At 37.8% G+C, this 23,009-nt stretch overlaps 1 protein-coding gene across 2 annotated transcripts in view; it reads right to left on the reverse strand.

Moving 5' to 3' along the window:
• The window catches only part of gabrb4 (gamma-aminobutyric acid type A receptor subunit beta4), a 56,526-nt gene that overhangs the window by 22,433 nt on the left and 11,084 nt on the right, over window positions 1–23,009 (reverse strand). For both annotated transcript variants that reach the window (XM_067494522.1, XM_067494521.1), the window contains exons 3-4: window positions 7,726–7,793; window positions 6,720–6,940 (exon numbers count right to left, since the gene is read on the reverse strand). In XM_067494522.1, the coding sequence (XP_067350623.1) occupies window positions 6,720–6,940; window positions 7,726–7,793 (289 nt within the window). The remainder of the gene's footprint in view (window positions 1–6,719; window positions 6,941–7,725; window positions 7,794–23,009) is intronic.

Raw genomic sequence — 23,009 nt, forward strand, 5'->3', positions numbered from 1 at the left:
ACCACAGGGTCAGTGGTTCAGAGTGTTTCTGGGCAAGACACTGAACCCCCAACAGCCCTTTCCCATCCCCAGCTGTGCAGTGCTGGTCCAAGCCCGGTAGAAATTGGGGAGGGTTGCGTCAGGAAGGACATTCGGCGTAAAAACTGTGCCAAATCAACATGCGGCCAATGATCCACTGTGACGACCCTGAACTCACGGGATGAGCCGAAAGGACAAGATTTTTTTTAGCACATATACTGTACATGTAAGAGTGAAATTCTTTGTCTGCATTAACGCATCCACTGGGGGGAGGCAGTGAGCAGCCTCGGCATGAGATACCACTACCACTGTATCTCACTCAAGGACACACCTGGTGGGTGGGCTGAGATTTGAGATTTTGATTCAGCAGACATCTGCTGATACTCTACCCATGTGTGTGTATGTGTGTGTGCTCTATGGAAATATCCATGAGTATTTCCGCCATTTTGGTAAAGACTGAAGTACTTTGTAAACTACTAGATTTAAAAGTAAATAACAGATTCCGGTTGTTACCTTTTTCAAAAACATAAAAGATGCAATGCACCTCACATTAACTTGTATAAAGTAATAAAAGATAAACCAGTCGAAACAAGCCAGATTTCAGATGGCGTTTAAAGATATAATATAATATTAACATATTTAGTTTTTGCAGCACAGTCATTACTAAGAGTCCACAAAGTAAATTACAAGGAATTGGAGACAAGAACTACTGTAAATTTTTGCAAATCCCTGTCAAAACTTATTATCTAGAAAGCTTATCCTGTTATGTGTTGCAGCGGGCTGGAGCCAATCTCAGCTATCAGTGCGTGAGAGGCAGGGATAGGCAGGGACCCTGGACAGGTCGCCAGTCTATCACAGACTGATACATAATGACAATCAACCCTTCATGCCTGCAGGCAATGAGAGACACCAGTTAACCTAACTGCATGTCTTTAGTTGGTCAGAAGGAACCAAAGTGATAAATTCTCCACAAAGGAGTAGCAGGTTCAAAGCCATAACCTCTTTAACACCCCACCACCCCCGTAGAAAACTTTAACATATTTAATATTTTTCCCCAAAACAATCATCTTAGCTGCCCTAGCACCCAAAAACCCAAAACTTATTTTATTATTAAAAGCGTATTTCACTTTTTTCAGAAGGCAGCATGATTAACACAAGTGTAGGTGGAAGCCAGAGGCTCAGCATTACAGACAGGGGGGGCTTTCATATATCTGAGCTCTATTTTTGACACCTACTCCTGTGTCCTTCTCTTTGAGGTAGCATGCGTACCAAACGAAAGATCATTGTATTATCACAATGCTACACCATGGTTTAATAAACAGAAGAACAGAGAGAGCAGAGTCACAGGAATTGGAAGAGAGAAAACACCATCTGGCGAAAGCTTAGCTCAACAAAGCCCTCAATGCTCTCAGGACCCAGTGCACTATCAAAGTAGATAGTCAGTTAGCTAATGATGATTCAGCCTCTCAACTCACTGGCAAGTTGGAAAAACCTGCTCTATCACGCACAAAGGGCCCTACACTTTCTACTGACACCAACTTCTTTTATTGATGTTTGGAATGACTTTGTTTGCAACATCCAAACGCTCTCCTGCACCACTCAGCACTCCTCAGAACCCAGCCTCCTCCCTCTTCTCTACATAAAAATAAAGCATAAGGAAGAAGAAAACTGTAGCTACTGTATACCTCACATACACAAGAAAGGTTTTCAAACACAACATTGACTCCAGGATGGCTGGAGGCAGCTTTTCAGATTGGATTTGAACTGTATGCATCATCCCTCCATCTTTTGATTTGCACAATCAATGACCACTCATACGGAAAGGAACAGGGAATGCAATCCATATACTAAAGTCTCTGATGCACGTTATTTACATATCATTGACAGGGGTGGAAGAAATGCTAAGTTCCTTTAGTTTAGTTTAAAAAAAGTAAAATGTTAAAGATCCTACAAAAGTGGATCTACAAATGCATTTTTAGCAAAATGTTCATAAATCCAAAATGGGCCAAGTTAGTGACTTTTTATCTATATCAGGCAAATTACTGTAATTATACTGAAGCAGAATTAAACTATTGAAGCTGATTCGGGTGCAGCTAGTTCTAACTTCTTTGTACAGGTAAATGCTCTAGTCCACTCCCATCTACAGCAGGTGTCAGGACCTCTCCCAAGGGCAGTCTGGAGATTTTAGAAGAGGTTTTGAAAGAAGGAAAATCAACATTTTGGTATTTGTGTTTGTATGAAGAACATGAAAATTTTATTACTTTGGGAAGTAGATATTGTTTAAATAAACCTTCTGAGAAGTATAAAGAGGAAATCACTCTTTAGTGAGCTTATCTTTAAATCCGAAGGGTAAATAGGCTAAAATGGCTTAATACCAGTTTTTAAAGGACAACTTTAGTAATTTCCTAAATTAAATATATTGTCCACAATCAACATACAGATGTCAAAACCAGTATTGAATCTTATCTACTTTCGTGGCTTGTCGAATTGCAGCCTGTGCTACAGACCTTAGTTTATGTCTAAAAATGAATAAAAACGCATGGCTACACACGACACTTCACTTGATGACGAAGACGTGGTCAAGATTCTTTTTTTTTTCCTAACAAATCTTGCCCCACATGCTCCAAATTGGCACATCCTTGTACCATGGCTGGTTAACTGTGCATGTTGAGATTTCTGGTGAAGGTATGGCAAATTAGTTTGGACAATACTTAAGTCGACCACATTTTTAATGAAGAAATATGTCAACTAACGGATCTCTGTATATCGGATTTGTTTTTAACCCGTTTTGGAAAACAATAGAGGACAATAGAGGCCTACGGCACAAATTAACAAACCAATCCAGGCTGCAAGCTAACAAGCAATAGAACTTGAGTAGAGAAGAATCAGTGTTATAGTTTTAGTTATCCTTTCATCTTTAATATATATTTTTATTTGAAATATAGTGGGTATAGTATACTCTTTAAATAATGTTTATTGAAATATTAAACATTACTGGAGAGAACTGGTCCTGAATCTGAAAGGACACTGCAATCTAACTTGATAAGCCAAAGAATGGAGACAGCAGGCACAGAAAATGCAGCATTCAACATCCAACATGAGATCAGAGGATGAAAAACAAGGACAGAGCTGTGAAGCACAGATGATGTCAGCTTGTAGTTAAGATGAAGACAAAAATAGATGTTCGATCAACACAGACCAGCGCAACTTAGAGTAAAATCCACATAAGCAGTAGAAATCAAAGTAAAACAAACAAACAAACAAAAAAAGACAAACACCAGCGTCAGCACATTTCACAGTGAGTGGATAGGTGAGCGCACAGCACAAGGTGCAGCAGCGTGTGTAATGTGATTGAACCACAGTTTATATTCTACTGTGCTCAAGAGAAGCACAGGGCACAGACTCAAATAAGCGTTCTTTACAAGAAAATGCATTTAAGACAACAAAAACCCCAAGCAGTGAGACCTGAGCAATGAAACATTCATAGGAGCTGATAACACAGCAGCTATTGTAAAGTCACGTCTACTGTTCCGGAGAAAAATGTCCACACAACCTTTGGGCAAAGTGAAAGATTTCAACAAAGTGATTTAATTGCATGCTTACAGGAGGTTTGCAAAAATCCCCACTGCATGTAGATAATGCACTGCTTCTAATTACTGTCCACTGCTGAAAAAAATGGTCCAGAGGACAGATCCAGGGCTTTGACACCGTCTGCCATGTACCATTATTGCAGTGGGTGGGGACAATAGTAAACCCTTGTGCACTATGTTTGAAGACATGTTAGAGGACTGGCAGATCCTAGCGTCCGGTTCAACAGCCTTAGCTTTCTGTTCCATGCCGGCAAAGACCCAGTGACAGAGAAAATTTGGGTGCAAGGCTTTTTCTTCTGACTTTGGCTTCTGTGGCTCTGGAGAAGCCTGCATGTGTTGAGATGTACCAAGTGGAGCAGCTGCAAATGTTTATTCAGATCACGTAGTGATGGCCCTGTTCCCACCCGCTTTGTTTGTGGGATGCACACAAATATATTGTTGTACATTTTGTCATGTGACATATATTTAGAAACAATAGTATTTATTTAATGAAGGCAGATTTGCTAATAATGTCCAACAATCATTTGTGAGATGTATTAGGCCTTTGTAATTAAGTGGCTGTAAGGATGAGGATGACAGAAGTGAAGTGTTTATTGAGGAACATCCCAACTCTACGTGCTAAAAACACATCCCCTGTTCCAGACTTTTGTCAGGACTGTGCCATGATGCTCCAAGGTTGACCACAAACATCTGACCACAGACCATAAAGGTTCATTTAGTAGACGGACATCTGCAGTGAGGCTGCATTTCCTCAGTGTTCATCATAGTCTTTTGAAGAGTCATAAAAGCTAAAAAGATAAAATAAAAAAACAAAAAACAAAAAACCCTCCCGCCATTAAAGCTCCTGTCGTGTCAGAACCAATTCAGGGGTTCAGAGTCTCTGAATACTGATTATTGCATTAATAATTCATTACTTCAGGTGATCTAAATGCTGTCGCTGCCATCTTCTTTTATGCATAGAACAAAACACTTTCACAGCTTCTTTGCCTTCATCAAAATATTTTATTTTATGACCTGTGAAGCAACAACTCAATCTGAGTTTGAACAAACGTTAGGACACTTTCTTACTTTAGGCCTTCTCCAAGGAATTTCAGCTGCTCTGGACACATTCAGTGCAATGTTGTCTTTATCGCAGGGATTTGGGACATTTGGGTGGTGAGCATCTTATACCTTTAATATTGTAATGACCTGGATCTTCTATGCATTTAACAGTATTCCTGTATGCACCACACAGAGTATGATACATGCTGAAGGACACAGCTGAATCTGTTATGGGATACATTTTCCAAGATCCCTTGCTTATGAAACATTCAGTGATTTAAGGTCTCAGCTTCCTTCAAGAGAATTGTCAGCTACGTTAGCATTAGCTAGATGATAGTGGGCAGCAGCCTGTCAGTTGAAATTAGAGGAAATGTGTCAGGTAGCACTTCTGCCTCATTGAAAAAAAAGTCCTTGGTTCGAGCTCCTCAACTGCCTGGGCCCTTTTTATAGAGTTTGCATGTTATCCACATACTCCGGTCTCATTCCAGAATCCTAAAACATGCATTTAGGTCAATTGTTGACTCTACGTGTAAATGTGAGAAACTGCAGTCTGTTTCTATGTGTCAGCCAGATTCCTGAGTGTATCCTGCCTCTTGTCCATTTTCAGCTGTGATAGGCTTCAGTGACTCTGTGCAGTAAAGGGGCAATAAACAACACTTGAAATTACTGCATATTGCTCTTAGTGCGTAACTACATGGAACAAGTGAGGTATTACTGAGTAAAATGTACTGGTGATATTTTTTCTTTGTCTTGAAACATTGACAAAGGAAAATTTATTAACATGCTTTTTGCTGTCAAATTGACATATTATGTATAAATCTAGTGAGATCCAAGGTTTGTGTTTTATCACTTTACATTAGTATTTGCTTTTCATGGAATCGAACACCTGGGTTAAAAGGTTTTCAACTTGATTTCTCTGGTTTTAGTTCAGGGTGTAAGGCTTTTAATCTTCCCTCTGACTCCCAAATATGTTTTATTCGCACAGCAGCCGATCTGTTAACTTTGAAATAAAAGCAAGACACCTTGTTACACCTTTGTCTCCTAATCTTCATTTTTGCTTCTTAGCGATGCTCATAATAATGCTCAGCATAGAAGCAGTAAATGCAAGACTGATGGTTACCGTGTATCATTTATGTACGACATAATGTTGGAAAAGATGAAAGAGTTAGAAGCATCATTATTATATATTATTAGAAAAAGGTACTCTATGCTCTAAATTCAGCTTATTAATAATTAAATTGTATTATATTTATAATGCTCTCAGTCATTCACTCACTCATTCATGTTCTATTCATACACTACTGTACTTATCCACACAGCATGGATGAAATAGTTTTTCTCACATGCCCATATTTTCTTTCAGAAACATTGTGCATTCTTGCATTATTAAATCGCTCCAAAAGTAAAGTTTAAAAACACATTGAATATTAATTCCTTCTCTATACCAAACCATTCCCAACATGCACTGGGTTAGAGGCAGGGAAACACCTTCGAGCAGTTACCAGTTCGTTACCGAGAACAAGCAGACACATTCTCACTCGCATTAACACCTTCAGGCAATTTAGCGCGTTCAATTCCACCTGATCTGACACGTCTTTAAAGACAAAACAGATCAGGTGAATTGAACTGCAGGTACAAATTTGAAACACACTGCACGGAATATGAAGCAGTGCTGTAGAAATACTGTATATTTAAATTATATTAAACTGCAAAACCATGTCCAAATATTATGACTACGTATAACAACTATAGGATAACGCTAAATGCTAATATTCAGTATAACCATAGCACAAGTAGAGTAGTACTGTATCATAAAGTCAGTGAATTATTATGGAAACGAGACAAATTTGCTAATATTACCTGAGATTAATTGCCACAAACTAATTGTCACACCAATAACAAAGCAAAGCCGCAGCAACACCCCTCAGTGTATTTAAATGAGCAAAAAAAAAAAATTCTATTTGTCGTTTTTTAAAATGGCCACCAGTACCAATACTTTAGGTTCATCTAGTAGCTAGACTTTGGAATCAAAGAAACAAGGCCACACAGGAGAGTTTCCAATGTTCTTACCTCAGCCCGTATAAGACGGTGCCATCGGGGTGCAGGCGGATCATACGGTTTTTTACTGTCACACCATGAAGAAAGGACTTTTTGTCATTAAGGAAGTAGGTGTCCGGGAGCCACAGCTGGTCTGCTACACGGTTGTCCAGAGTCAGGTTTAGGTTCAGCTCACCATAGGCCAAACGCTTATCTCGCCAGCTTTGCTGGAAATACATTGTGATGGTGTAGTCCTGTATAGAAAGCAAACTTTTATGACGTTATAGATAAAAAAGAAAACAACAAAATACCTTTTAGTAGTAGACATTTCTGTTTCTGGTTGTCTGGTTTCTGCCGTGGCTGAGGAGACTACTCATAGAGACTGAAGGGATCCCTTCAGAAAGAGTTGGCATGGTTATAACTGCAAAAGCGTATTGTATAATCTTTGTCAGCTAATGCATCGTTGCAAGACATGTTTACAGCCAGTGCTGTGAAAAATAAATGGGTTCATTAGAAAAGTTAAACAGTCAGAAAAATTGTTAAAATGATTTAGACATTTTAAATATTATGTAAAGCAGTTTCTTGTACTCTATTTACTTAAGTAGCTCCTTGCCCCACAGTTTCAATACAAATGTTGTCAGCCATGCTAAAAGGATGAAAAGTACTGTATTTAATGTTTCCCTTATCAAACACAGGGCTGGAAGCCTGGTAGTCTGATTTAACTCCTAAACGTCAGTACACATCCGATAACAACAAAGTGGATTCATCCTTACTGCACATGTTCAAGCATGATGCACATGAAAACATGTAGTTTCTCTTTGTTTATTATTAGTGTTAATGTGAGATTATAGTGGAATTATCACTATTCACAGATTTTGGAGGAAAAAAGATCATTTAACCTATTTATTCTAAAGAACAACGTTTCATTCAGTAAAGACCTGAAGTTTTTGTCAACCAGCACACTATAAATGAGTCACAAAAGCAAAATTGGGAATGTTTGTCGGTGTAAGAAGTGAACATTTTTAAGCAAGCAACTTACCATGTTTACTTCTGAGATGGAGTCGATGCTTGCTATGTTAATGCTCATTCCTACGATGACTGGAGGACCTGAGGGTACAACAGAGAAGCCATTGTCACAAAACACATTTAAAGAAAAGATTACTTTACATGCAACTACTGTACTTAGAAAGTAAACTGATTGTGTAGTAAAAAAGTAAAACTAACCTCACCTAACATCTTTCAATTCTACTTAAATGTACATTACATTTTTCAACCCAAGCTTTCGCTTTATTTGACTACTTGACTATTTAATAACTTCACTTACATTACATAACCATCACATCAGTTTTGTATACTGGTAAAAATCTGGTAGTCTACCGTGAAAATCATATTTAAATCTATTTGAGCTGTTTAGAGAGTGTATGTCAAACAGTATGTAAAGATCACTTATTCAGTGAAACACTAAGATAATACACTCATTACATTTTGAGGCAAGCAATTATTGTAAAGGAAAAAAGATGGAAGTATGTGAACAGATACAATGTGAACTGCTGGACTTTATTTAGACAAAGATAACCTAGACCTCTTTTCCCTATACATCAATCGAGAATATTACTTGAAGAGAGACACTACCATATAATAAAATTGCGCAAAGGTGTATGTGAATTTAAGACCAGGATACACAGGAACAAGCAGACTTCATTAGGTCAATATTTGTGTGGGGAACCTTCAAAATAAGGTCCTAAAGTAATTGAGTATTATGATCATGTACTTTGTACTCAATCTAAAAGGGTTAGGGTAGCTATCAGATATCTATCAGGTAAAGTGGACATCAAGTCATTGTAAATAAATATATATGTATGCGGATACTTTCTAGAAGTCAGTGAACACCAAACCACCTTTTCATATACAGTACATAATACACAATAGTGAGCACTATAGCTAGCTGCTGTTATGAATCTGGTACCATTTGATATATGGCATTCAGTGGTTCAAGAGTGGAAGCAGTATGATATAGGATATTGCAATAATGCAGAGCAATAAGTAATCGTTTAAATAATTTGTTTGTTTTTTAAAGAAAAACAAGTATTTTTTTTAAATAAAAATCCAATTTGGCTTCTTAATGTTCTAGTGACATGCTTAACATAATGTGCATCTTGTAGGACAACTTATTGTCTGACCAAATTCCCAGATACCTATAATGCTGAACAGTTTCAATTACTTCGTCCTTTAGAGTCGGGATGGGAACGGGGAAATTCAAGTTGTGCACCCTATTGAGGAGCACACATTATGACTTGGAAGAGAGTTTGGAATAAGCTTAAGTTTAAGAGATGACCTACAATACAGTATTGTCATAATAAAATATGCACTAGAGTACTTAATTGGGACATTATATCATAATAAGTTCTTGTGGAAAATGTCTGTCTACCAATTGAGGGCTTGATTTATATATTTATCGTATCTGTAGTCGTTGACTTACAACACAATGAACTATGAAATCATGATAAAAGAAAAAAATATTCAGCAAAAAATTCAACTGTGTCCTCACAGTACAATATACCACGTAAAACTGTTATTTACCCTGTACAAGGGTAAATAACAACCTCAACCTCATCCAGAGTTTATCAGTGTTGTTGTCAACTCATTTGAGATTTAAACAAACTTTGGCATCATTATCATCACACTACTACCACATTCTATCATTAGTCAACAGATGGTAACACTGAAGAAGCTAGATACAGAAGGGTTGGAGACAAGAGTCTGTTTAAAATATGTACAGTGTTACTTGTTTTCATCCGTCTGTTCTTTACTTGGTCCTGTACCTTTGCCAGCAAGTGAAAACTGGCACCCACCACTTGAGAAGCTGTTACCCTGGTAAATAGCCTTTGGGAGTGAACACATTAGATAACAATGATTCTGAGTGTTTCATTAGTACAAATTCTCCTCTACACAGTACACGTTTAGTTCTTAACCCTAACGCCCTACGCTGTCACTTCACTCCTCAAACCCTGGCGGCATTTTGAATGCTCACACTACACAATAGCTGACACAGAAAACCGAAAAAGTGCAAACAGTGATTGGTTCGTCTGGCATTGCTGAATCAGTATGTTCACATAATGTTCCTTGGTATTATGATGGAAATGACATTAGCATAAAGATCATAAACAACATAGAAAACTGCTCTGCTATGGCATGTGCTTCATCATGCACATCATCACATTCAGTACAAGCAAAATGTATGACCCCTCTACCTTCTGTACGTGAAGGACGGCAATGGGTGTGTAATTGAATTCATGTTTATGCATATCTTGTTTTTATTTTCTTCTTCTGTTATGACTTGTTGACCGTTTCTCTCTCCTCCACTCTGTCTATGTCCCAGATTGGCACAATTTATGATAAATACAAAAGATGCTAAACATGAGAAAAGTACTGCGTTTTCGTAGAAGCAGCTTGTTTGTGTTGTTTGTTTGTTTGTTTCCTGTTTGCACATTTCTTTTCATTTTCTTTCATGTTCTTGACAAATGCATAAAGCTTGGCTGGTCATATTCCCAACACAGTCTTATCTGCACAATGTGACAGCCATGAGCTGACAACATCTGTGAGCAATCGTCACCTAAAGTGCACAAGGCTTTAAAGATATTTGTGGAGTTCAAAGAGAATTTAGGTGTCATGTAGGAGTCATCAGTAAGAAAATCCATGTTCAAATGATGGATTTATGGCCCAAGTTCACAAAATAGACTGATTAAAAAAAAATCTATATTTTATAGTCTCTCTTTGACCGGAACAGACCTACACCTTGTCTTAATGCTCTTAAAATACAACACTTTGAAATGCAAAAACAAATGGAGAAAAGATCTGACAGTTACTGTAGACAGGAGGAGTAATGGTGATGTTTATGAGGTGCAGCCTTGCAAAGGTCAGAGAACTTTAAAGATTTGTGACCAAAAATGCCAAATATAACACAAATCTTTCCAAATCCATAAACCAACCCTAAATTAAACACTCTGATCAGAACTATCTGTCTTTATTTTACCTTCAGTCACTATAGTAATTTCCACAGTAGTGACAACATACATACAGAAAAAAGAGAGGAACAAGCACATGCGGCCAAAAACATCAAGTTTGAACAAACATGCTAATCTGCATTTCTATTTTACTGTGCTAAACATTTTAGCCAAGATTATAAATTGTTTGAGCAGGTCCAGATGCCTGCCTGCAGAAACCACTGCCACCCTCAAACCCAATTTGGACCACCGGTGCTGTTGAGCCCCTGCCTCCATCGAAAACATGAAATAAAATTCATTGCACCTCACTGAAAAGTCTCACTTTAAGCACTGTTTTAATGAATGAAGATTGAAACTCATATCTACACCTACATCACACATCAGTACATAAATCCACCTAATCCATAGCTTTATCCACCATCTGGCCAGAAAACACTGAAACTCTAGATTAGAGGTGTGATGGGCAATTTATGCATTTTTTAAGTGGAGCCAGTTAGTTTAGTTGTCATTTGTAAGCTGTGCTCCACAGAACTGTGTACTGTTCTGTACTATCTTGTATAGCCCCTTACCATCCTTAAGTATTAGCATCAGGAAATACTCCCCTGAGGCCTGAAGGCAGACAGTCGTGACTGTACTCTATGACATCACACAGTTAACAGGTACAGTATGAAAAGATGTGTGTGTGTGTGTGTGTGTGTGGGGGGGGGGGGGGGGGGGGGGGGATAATGTGTGTAATGTGTATCCTGATTCATCCAGTTTCTCTAATATCCAGCAGATATTGGTTAATTGTCTTTATTTAATTTGTCTTCAAGTCCTGGTCTTAAAATAGTAACCAGCGAACCAGTTCAGTGGTTTGCTGGTTACTATTTTAATACCTACACTGACCTACCTACGCTCCTCTACTCTACAATCCGATTCCTCCAACATCTTCCTTGACCCATCTTTAGAAAAAAAGAAAAAAAAAACTAGCACTTTTGAAGGCAACCAGTAACAGTTTTCCCCAGAGATGTCAAAGTACATTTATTGGCAACACGAAAACACCCCCGCCCCCCCCCCCCCCCCCCCCTCTCTCTCTCTGCATATTTTGACCCTTCAGAGACTCACTTTGTCACCACAGCTCAAAATAAAACTGTAACCTGCACTTGCACTTCTCAAGTTGTGGAAAGAACACTCATCAAAAATAGTCTTTAAATAAACATGTCTCTGTTAATTTTCAACAAAGGTTTGAAACAACACCTGGAGAATATTGGTTTTTCACCTCTAAATATTTCTGAGTTCTGACCGAAAAAGTGTTAATTAGTTTGCTAGTTTTTAAAAAAGTTGGATTTGACACAAAGGGAAGGAGTGAGAGAGTTGTGTGAGTGTGGTCCAAGGACGATCTTACCAACTGAGCTACATCTGCCCCTATATTTATAATTTAATATAACCTATATAACATATTTTATATTGTTTGTCTGTCAATATTTCAAAGATGTTTAGCTTAGCTTAACTAAAGACGCAAGGAAACAGCTGCTCATTTTTACAATTTGGTTTCTGTGCAGATAAAACAAACAAAATATGTCTATTGCTATCTACTGCTATTAGGTGTGTATTGTTACTTTTTGATGATCCCTACAGTAACTGCTCGTGATTTGTACAGCACAGCATCCACATGACACCCCAGTGGGGTTTGTGGTCAGGATCTCTGGACTCGATTCTGGTTTGAGGAAACCTTGCAATAACAAGAATCAGTTTAGCTGTTGTGTCCACAGGAATGAATAGATGGGTCAAAACCTGGCCAGTCATGAATGTTGCTGTGCTCACTATGTTTAGACTCCTTTTTGACATTTGCCCGTTTTATTTAGCCTAAGTGCCTCCACCTTTGCTTACTGTCCAACAATGTGTCGTCACGTTCCCCTTCCAGTTTAACAGTCTTATCTGGCCTCTGGGCAAACAGACTAAACCGATGTAGTGGGTGATCAGGCTGCCCTGGTAACAGCTTTTTTTATTGAAACAGAGTAAGTTCAGTGCCGGGGAGGGTGGTCATGCATCATACAAACATATACCCTGACGGTGATGATGGGCATTAGATAATTATTTACTCCAAATCCTGTAATATAATCTGTACTTTATATGGACATGTTTTAAAAAGCCTGCCCATGTGTAGTATTTCACTGTACATCAAGACCCCCACTATACCTAAACTATAAAGAATGCTTGGTAATGGTCCCAATTAGCTATGTTTCCTTTATTCAAGAGCAAAAACATCAAGGCAGGAAAGGAAAGCATTTGATGGTAAAATGTGATTTAAGAAATTAGCGCTGCATAGATGGAGACTCTGACCCTACTTTTTTGTGCCGAAGACTATGCAACAAAAAAAATTTGAAACCAAGGAATATACGTTTGTGTAAGTCTGTCATGTTAAATATACTCGATTAATGCAAAGCATGCTTGCAGTTAAATAAGGCAAGACTGAGCCTGAAGGATGCAGGGAGAGTGCGTTCAGTACTAGCATGTGACATCCAGGTGATGTCAATCTATTGGTCATTTTTGTGGAGCTTTTGTAAGTAATTTACCCACATGTATCTATGACCCATTGCGGATAAATCAATGTCACTAATTTGTTGTGTGGTTGTTATTTATTTACCTTTACAAGCAGAAAGGCGACCAAATTAGCACCGTTGCTATTTCGTTGTGAGTCTGTAATTATATCACGTTCCCAGCAAACTGTGACTGCTGTGTGTGCCAGCTGCACTGTGATTAAGAATGACATGCATGACATACCTCTGGGATTGGTCGTAGCCTACTTCAGTATCCATGTCATGAACAGATATTAACGTAGCTGAAAATTGCTTTTAAACACAGCTTTTCGCAATTGAGAACACAAAAACATTCAACTTCATTCAATGTAACAATATGATCAGTAAATACACATAAGATGTTAATTTCTGCTGTGTTCATTTTGTAAATATGTCTCAAAATATATCCCATCTGTTTCTCAACTGCTCCTGTTAAAAATACATATTTTTTTGGCTAAACTATGTATAAAATTTTTAAGCATATATTTGTTTTATATTAAATACAGTAACAATAATAACTGTACTTCATGTCTTTGTTAGGATAATATAACTAATATTCATGCAATGACAAATGTAAAATCTTGCAAATCCCAAATATTTATTATATTAGTAATAGTATTAAGATGAAATAATTTCTTCTTTAGACATTATAGTGATTTTGAAAACATCTTTTAACCTTATAGCTCTGACATTGTAAAGAAAATGTATATAAAAAAAACACTAATCCCAACTGAACAAGCATGGTAACTTTTTTATTTACTAATGTAAGTCATGATCAGACAGACATTTGAATTCAACCACAAGAGGGCAACACTATGCCCCTCTCCCCCCCTTTAAAATGGATATTTTAGGAAATGAAGTAGCATAAATTACCAGCAAACAGGCACTGAAATTTGGTGGTGAGTTAAGTCGTTTGGCATTTCTAGGTTGATTCTGTTCTTGTGTCAAGAAAGGTTTTCAAGAGATGAGCAGACATCTCATTGTTCTTCTTAAGCATGAGCACATACAATCTGATTAAAGATGTTGCGAAAGGAAACTAGACAGAAAAAAGGAGTAACACAGCACAATCCTTCTTGATGTTTTCCTTTCCTTTTAAAGATGAAGATTATGAATTTTCATTATGCGCAATTTTTTGGGCCTGACTATCAACAATATAATATGCTATAATTTGTATTCAATCAAGGCTACGTTGTCATATTATTCCACGGAGGCTGTCAGTGGTAAAGCCTTCTGAAAACGCCACTCTGCCCCTTATATAAAAAACTCTAATAATCAACCCATTGCCTAGCAACAGAGGGTTCCATAGCAACTATGCAGCATTTTCCCTACAACGTTGCAAGAGAACCATGATGATTTACACAGTCTGTGTCTGCTGTTGTTTTCAATGACAATTGCTCTCATGAAACAATTTTCCCAAGCAAATTGTTATCAAACAGTTAATATGTTATGTCCAAGTTCTCACCCTGCACCTAATACAATGGTCTCATCAATTATTTCCATTTGTGTAGAGAGTGGCCAAAGCAATGAAAGGACATGCGAAAAGGCTCCTTTGCTTTCAAAAGCACATCTTTGATATTCATTGACTGTAATCAAAGACGGAGGATAATTAGCTGTCTTGAACCTAAGTCTATTATTGTACTGGTTTACATGTTATTGTATCCAACTCTTATACTAGCAACTGAGACAAAAGCATGCAATGAAACTTACAGTAAATGTCCAAATGTCCAAATTGTCCTTTGTGAATGCAGTTGTTTAAGTCACTACAGCAAATTATTATTGGACAACGTTGGTTGAATTTATTCATAATGCACCTATAAAAATGTAAATGTCCCCAAAAGGTCACAACTTGTGTTCAGTGCACAACCCAGAAATAACCAACTGTTACAAACTTGCTACCACTAGCGTTTTATAAATCGTCCCCTTTTTTTCTCCATGGTCCTGGTCAGGCTTGTGGGAAGCTGTCCCAGCATGCATTGGGTACGATGGACAGGTCACTAGTCTATCACAGGGCTAAGACACATACAGACTGACAAGCACGTTCACACCTTCAGGCACTTTAGAGTTTCCAGTTGACCTAACCTTCGTGTCTTTGGACTGTGGGAGGAAACTGGAGCACCCAGAGGAAACCCACAGCAGACATGCAATCTCCACACGGTGAGATCCCAGATTTGAACAGATTGGTTGATTTGATCCCAGGACCTTGTTGCTATGAGGCCACCATGCTACACAAAATTTAGAGGACATTAAAATGTTTCTTTGAAGCACTTTCAATATGGCAGCTTCTGGTCCGAGAGGCTAATTTAATTAGTGACTAAGTGACTAAAGGAAAAATGACTAATTAATACATATTTTGAGGGGCTAGCACAAAATATTTGTATACTTCTCTCCTCCTCAGTATGGCTGCGCTGTACACATTAGACTCCATTTTCAAATGAAAATGCTCTATTTCTGTGTGGCTAAAACGGAACTTTGCAGTAGTATTACATTATTATAACATCTCGCAATGATCAGAAGACCCCCTGTACAAACCAGGTTAAGATCGTATCCTTTAACTTGAATTTGATGGTTTTCTAGTGTGTAATTAGTGAGTGTAATTGCCAACGCCAGACAAGACAAATTAAACTCTGAGACGTCACTCCTAGAGAAGGTGCGTCTCATCTTAAGCATGTCAAATGGTGTTGTGGGCCGTGTGCAGTGCAAAGTTACTCTGCGTGAATAATTATTCTAAGCAGTGGTATGACTGATTAGGCTGATGATGTATGAAGATGGTGATGCCCAGGCTGAGATGGAGGGCACACAAGGGGAGAAGTGCTGGCTATAAATTGTCTGACTCTAGTCAAAGCCTAATTGAATTGGAGGAAATACATTCTTATGTTTGCCTTCATCCAACATAGGAATAAAAGGAGCTCTTAATATTTAATAATTGAGGTCTACTGTAAAATGTGAATGTTTTAAATGCTGTGGTGGCTATTTCGGCATAAATGTACTAACCTTCCCAGTGTAAAACCTAGCGACTTAACACTGCAATTCACTTTGCACTTGTGTTTAATGTTTTACTTGAGGCCTAATTTATTGTGTCATTTCCATTTTTTCAGCATTACATAATTAATAAACTTGCCATAGAGTTGTTTATAGAAAACAAAACGACAACACAAGCCTGCTTCAAGTTGTTGCCTCTTTCTTGCCTGTTTTACAGCTGCAATGATATGATATTCTTTCAGTAATGTAGGTCCTGCTTTTAATTTGCCCCTATTAACGTCCTTTTCTTTAAAATAATCTACTGAAATTTTATGGTGGTGGCAAACAGTTTTATGAAAATTATATTTCACATTTATGCAAAACCTTTCAGTTTATTGCAATAATATTATTTTGTGCGTTTTGTGATCACCAGTGGTGAAAAATAGTATAGAATCTCTTTTATTCCTGTCTACTTAATAAGTTATAGTCTTCATTATCTTCGGCCACAATGGGATTTTCTTGATTGAATAAAGGTCAGATGGCAGAGAATATTAATCTAACTGTAAAATGACAAGCACGAACACGACAGGACTGCTATGACTATAGGAAGCTCCTCTGTTAGGGCAACTATGGACAATGGATGATACAGTAGCTAGTGAATAAAAGGAAAAAAAGCAGCTCTGGCATGAGGAGTGAAAAAAGGACAAAGGGAAGGGAAAAAGAAAATGATGTGGTAAAACAAGAGAGCAGCAGCAGTTCATCACAAAAAGTCAGAGAGGCAAAGGATAAAGTAAAGGTGGCCTCATCTTATCGTCCCGTCCTGTCACGAACCGTGGCCCTGATATATGAAACCTACTTAGATCCTACACCAAAACGCTGCATATGAACAATGATTCCTACTTACATACACAGATTTTGTCAGTGAATTATGAAACACTGCACATATTACCAGCAGACGCTCCAACTCATAAATCACATCCCCAATAAGAACGTTATTCAAGTACAGTAGTCCAAAAGGATAACGAGTGAACTCGAAGGTTTAGTCTAATTCCATTTAGCACACATGAAATAAAACACTGTTTAAATGTGTGAACAGAATGAAACTGTAATGTTTGACATGGTAGATAAATAGGCCTTTTTGGGAAACTCTCGAAATGTGCAAGATCAGGCCAAACAAAAAGCTTTAACACATAATTTCTTTACTGCGGACTGTTTCTGTGTTTGCACGCTGCTCTTTACTTGATTTGAACAGAGGTAAAAGTATCAGACATAGCACAGAAAATATATCAAAATGATCCTTTATAGCATCACGAATCATGCAGAGCTGGATGTGATAAGCATGTACTACACAGAGGATGTACAGAGGGTGAGATGTGAGTCATGTGTCTGGTTTCAAACTAAAGTTTCATAATGAAAAGAAATAAGAATCTTGAAGGTTTATTTCTTTATTCATAATAATAATAATAATGATAATAATAATAATAAAGTAGCGTGTTATTGTACAGTTTGGTGCTTGAGTACAGAATGTCCGCATTGCAGGATTTTAAACTGTAGCCATTAGAAAACTGTTGAATAAAAAAGTCCATAATTCATTAAACAATCTGTAATAACCAATATATATTCAGGCCAAATTTATTCACGAGATCGCAGATTGACAGTGTTAGTTGATGGCGTTAGATAATCATTCATGATTATATAGAAAAACACAGGGTAGCTAAAGATGTTTTAGGTCTGCTATAAAACATGCAAATATATATTTTTAATCTGAAAGGGCAGCTGCCTTGTTCTGTTCCGATGCATGACACAAAGCTAATATCCCGAGTAACCACGACAATGTGCAGTTTCCTCAGAGGACGTATTGGGGAATGCGTAATTATATTAACCTGTGGTAATTATGTGTAGATCCTCGTCAGCGATCATGTCTAATATGTCTCAAGAGAGTAAGATTCATGAATTAAATCAGTACTAATATAATAATTTGTGACCACGACGAATTTGATTCAATTGTTTTAACTCAGTACGTTATTTTTTACTCTTTTGGTCAAGCTGTTCTAACAGTAACAGGCATCATGTGAATAGCTGGAAGAATAAAAACCAGCCATAGAACTAAAATGTAAAGTAGCGGGTGTCCTGGAAGCTTAAGGGTTAATTCTCGAACAATGTACCGTGACATCTGGCTGCGAATCTTTCCATGTCACTCCCCTCATTTCCTGTCATCGCTCTAAAATTGGCAGCCTAATAAAGGCACAAAATGGCACCCAGAAATCTGAATTTCTAATATAAGTCGATAAGTATACGTTAGGGCTTTATCATTTCTATATAGTTCTGCCACAAGGAAATGCTCAAAATAGAAATAATGAATGACAAGAAAATCAAGAAACAAAAAATGAAAACTATTAATGTGACGTTGTGGTAAATGAGGTAGAAAACCTGAAAACTATGAGATACTTTGCGTTTGAAACTGACAACTGGTCCTGTCATGTATCAGACTTAATTTTTAACCACATGAATCTCAATACTTTGTACTTTTTGCTTTTCCTGCACTGCCATCTAGAGTCAAAGTTCATTTCATTTGTACATAAAATCTTGATACACCAAAGAAACACAGAGTGCAGATGAGATAAAATAAGAAACTTAGAAAAACATCTCATCCTGAAAAAAAACAACAACATGACAAACAAAAGTCAACAGAACTGAATAATAGACTCTAAATGACAGCCTCATAAACATGGAGAAAATAGAATATCAAAAGCAAAGTGCATAAATGTAAAGATGGGAAAACAAAATAAACTCACGCAGAGTTGGGATCAAAAGGAAACGTGACAGTGTGCGCTAGTGTCAAAGCCTCAAAGGAAGGCGGAAGGAGGCAGCAAGAAATAGACAAGGTGTGTTGTGCTACTAGAGGAAAACTTCAATCAGCTCGGCTCATCAGTCAGTTGACACATACGTCTATATTTGAACTGCAGAGGCATGTGACCTTACAGACAAACTGGTTGGATCTATTCCCAGTGGAGACCCGGCCCATCGGAACTAAATGAGCACTTTGTAGGTACTGTATTAATGAAGGTCGTCCAGTAGATCTTCGGTTTTTAAAATAATATACAGGCAGACATACAGACATACACAGCAGTTATGCAGTAAAAAAATAGAGAACATCTTTACTATTTGGAGACCATCTGATTATGAACCACATCAGCCGAAAACCAGATTGACACAATAATGTTCAAAATAATGATCTAAATGTTTGTATTGCAGTCTTTAATTAAATCTGATGAGACAGTGAGAGCAGCAGTGCACTGTACCTGCAAAGTTAAAACCACAATGTAGCCACCCAACACACACACACACACACACACACAGACACACACAGGAAAAACCATTCCAACCCACAGGTAGATACATAAGTTCAGTACTTCTCGCAGTGAAAATGAATTCATTAATATGCATTGTTATCCCAGCTGGTATTGCACCATTTAATAGTGCATTAACATAAAAATAATAACATCATATAACAGTGTTACAAATTCTATATGTGATCAAAATGTGTAAAAACATGAACTTTAAAATGTCACTTCACTTAAAAGTTGCACCTATGTCCCGAGTGCACTGGCTAAATAATTTCCAGCATGTGATAAAGGACCTAATAGTATTAAACAGTATTAAGGTTGTTTTCTTTACCAGTCTCTATCAGGAATTATGACACCATAGTCATGTCGGCACAAAACAGAGTAGAAAACACTGTTTGTTAATGGTGATTCCCATTACATTAAATGAACATCTTATCTGACATGAATTTTCCATTTAAAATATAATTTGTGAGAGACTGTGCTCAATTATCAAAAGAATCAACTAAAAATATCACAGTATAGTTTAGCCGTGACACTGCAGACTATAAGTAGAAGCTATCACATACTAACGAGAGAGCGCTACAGCTTCTGGGTAACTTGTGGCAAAACATACTGCAACTACAAAGGGCAAATATTATTAAAATTACTGGCCTTAAGCATATTAGCACAGCGCAAACCTACATTAGAGCCTGTTTTATGGTTTTTAATGTTTGGCTCACATTGTTGACAACAGCATCTACACTATCTCACCCTGTTTCTTCCGTCTGTTCTCCATGATCCACACATGGAGTATTTTTATGTGAGAATTTGTTTTATACAGATGACTTTTAGAGTTCAATAATGAAATGGGCTTTTAACCGTGCTTCCCGGCAGTGAGGCCGACAGCATCTATCTCCAGATGCTGTAAATGACATTTATCTATGTGAAACAATTGGATGGCTGCTGCATCTTGCCCTTGGCCAGACTATCCTAGCTTTCTCAAGGGTACACCTCCCATCAATCACTGCAGTTTCAAAAAGTAAGTCACTGGGGACCTTAAGAGTAGAGACAAAAAGGAAGAAAAAAAAAAAATGCCCCGCATGCAGGATGCCTCACCAAAGTCTGACCTAGAGGTTTTTTTTAACTTTGCAGTCCACTGCAATACATTGTGGTTCAATTCTATCAGCATTTTTCTCCTTCATTTCAAAGTTGCTGAAAACAACACTTTGAATGGGAAGATGAAGTATGTCCTTTCTCCTGCATGCTATCTCTCATCACCCTTGCCCCCCTCTGCCTGCCTACATACACACCTCATTTAATTCAAATAGAAAATCTAAGTAAAGGGAAAAGCTTCCTGCTTGAGCATTTTCCCCGTTTCCTATGCAATAAATCACTGGCCGTCATTGGAATAGATATCACTTGTACAAGCCCCAACATCCATCCTGGGATTCTGACAAAACACTCCTGTTTTGCGCTGAATAGGCATTACGATGAATCTGAATTACGATGGCCTGTGGTATCAGCTTATATGCATAACAGACCGCCGTTTAACATGTGGCGGTGCACAGACCTCGAGATTGTCCACAATATTGCAAAATTCTCTGCTTGTCTTAACAGAACTGCTTCCATATATCATGTAAAGATGTCTTGCCACATTTCATGTCTGGCACACAGAAATCAATGGGCAAGCTCACAGAGGGCAAAATTCTTGTATGGGATGTGGTTTTTTGGCCCTACCGCCTGTGAACAGCTCTTAGCCTCGTATCACACAGAACCCAAACGATACGCTAACACAATATATACTTATGGTACAGTACAGCATATTGCATTACAAACTAAATTTAAAGTGCTGCAGATTCTCCATTTCCTGTTGGGTCAATTAAGTGTCTATTCCACTCACCAGTCTCACTGCAACTGATCTGATGTTTCATGGCTACATTTACTGCTTTTCCATTACAAACGAGATCAAGCTGCAGCTTGGACTCATTTGGGTCAATGGAAAATGAGTTCAGTAAAACTTGTGCTGCATATGGCAGGCAGGGATAGGTGACCATACTGTGGTGACGTGGCTGCAGGCTGAACTGGCACCAAGCCGCATTATGTCTGGTATAATGAATGAATGGCATCTATAGCCAGATATTAAGTTCTTACACTTACGGCCACGAGCTGCCTTACAGATAAGAGCCTGGCTCTTACAGTCCTGGGATCCTGGCAGCTATTGACGCTTTTTAATGGTTAAGATCGTTAAACTGCAAAATGTACGCTAATGCTCCTTCAGAAGGAGCCATTAAAGACTCACGTTAAATTTCTTTACAGTGTATTGTAAAAAAAAGAAAAAAATATCCAGCCGAGTCAGAACTTAGAAAGTCAGCTGTCCTGTTGTGCTGAAATGTGAACATGGCATTAAGAACAGCTATGAATGCAGCATGACACTATACTATACTACATAAACTGACGTTGCATGTTTGGCTAATTTGATTATAGCAGTGATTGACCTGACAAAAGAAGACGATGTTCCTTTAAATGCTGGGTCAGGTGGTTATCATGCCGCTACCCGAACAAGCGATGATGGTCCAACTCCAGCAGCAGTCACATCAATACAGTTAGTTTCAGTCAGGATTGTAAATATAAACATGTGTTTATATGTACACTATATAATATTATATAAAATGTGATTCAATTGTAAAAATGCTAAAATAATTATGTCATTCTGGGGTATGAAAGGTTTTTAAGCAGACTTTTCCAAGACTTTTAAAATAGTTTTGAAGAAAACATTTAATTACAAGCACTAAGGAAAGGATTCAAATGATCTTATAAACCCAACTCACACTGACAACATGACCTAAGTATATTTATTTTATGGTTCATGCTATTTAATAAAGACTGTTTCCACAACCCCAGTAGAGCCCCCTTACAGTTAGGTTTTTCATCTTTTTTGTTTTTTTCTCAGTGGACCATTAGGACCCTCTAGGACAGGACATATTCTTTTCTGTCCTTTCTCTTAAAAAGACACGTGATTGAACATTCATTAATACATCTCGTACAAAAACATTTCTCACCTCTACGTGCACCTCTGAAACCCTTCATTTGAAGTCATCCACAATAATTACAGAATAGATTGTCACTTGCAATTTTGAGCAGTCACATGGATTTCTAAAATCTGCAGACCTCTCTACCCCGATAAACAACAGTTCACAAATTACCGCAGTACAGCACCTTCTGTTAGACGTCTACAGGCTCTTTCGTTCCTTTGTCATCTTGTTTTTGCACATCTACAGTATGCTCGGTGAAATTCACCTTCTCACTGCTGCACAGTACCATTTCAGACACACCAAGTCAGTATCACTGTTTATTACATCAGACAAGGACAAAATGAGGAGGGAGATTCGCTTAGGAAAGCAGCACCGAACTGTATTTTTGCTGATAATCTAAATCGTTCTTCGTGTTCAGTACAGGAAGGAGAAAAAAGACAATGTA

This window comes from Channa argus, chromosome 24, assembly GCF_033026475.1.
Source record: "Channa argus isolate prfri chromosome 24, Channa argus male v1.0, whole genome shotgun sequence".
Taxonomy (NCBI): domain Eukaryota; kingdom Metazoa; phylum Chordata; class Actinopteri; order Anabantiformes; family Channidae; genus Channa; species Channa argus.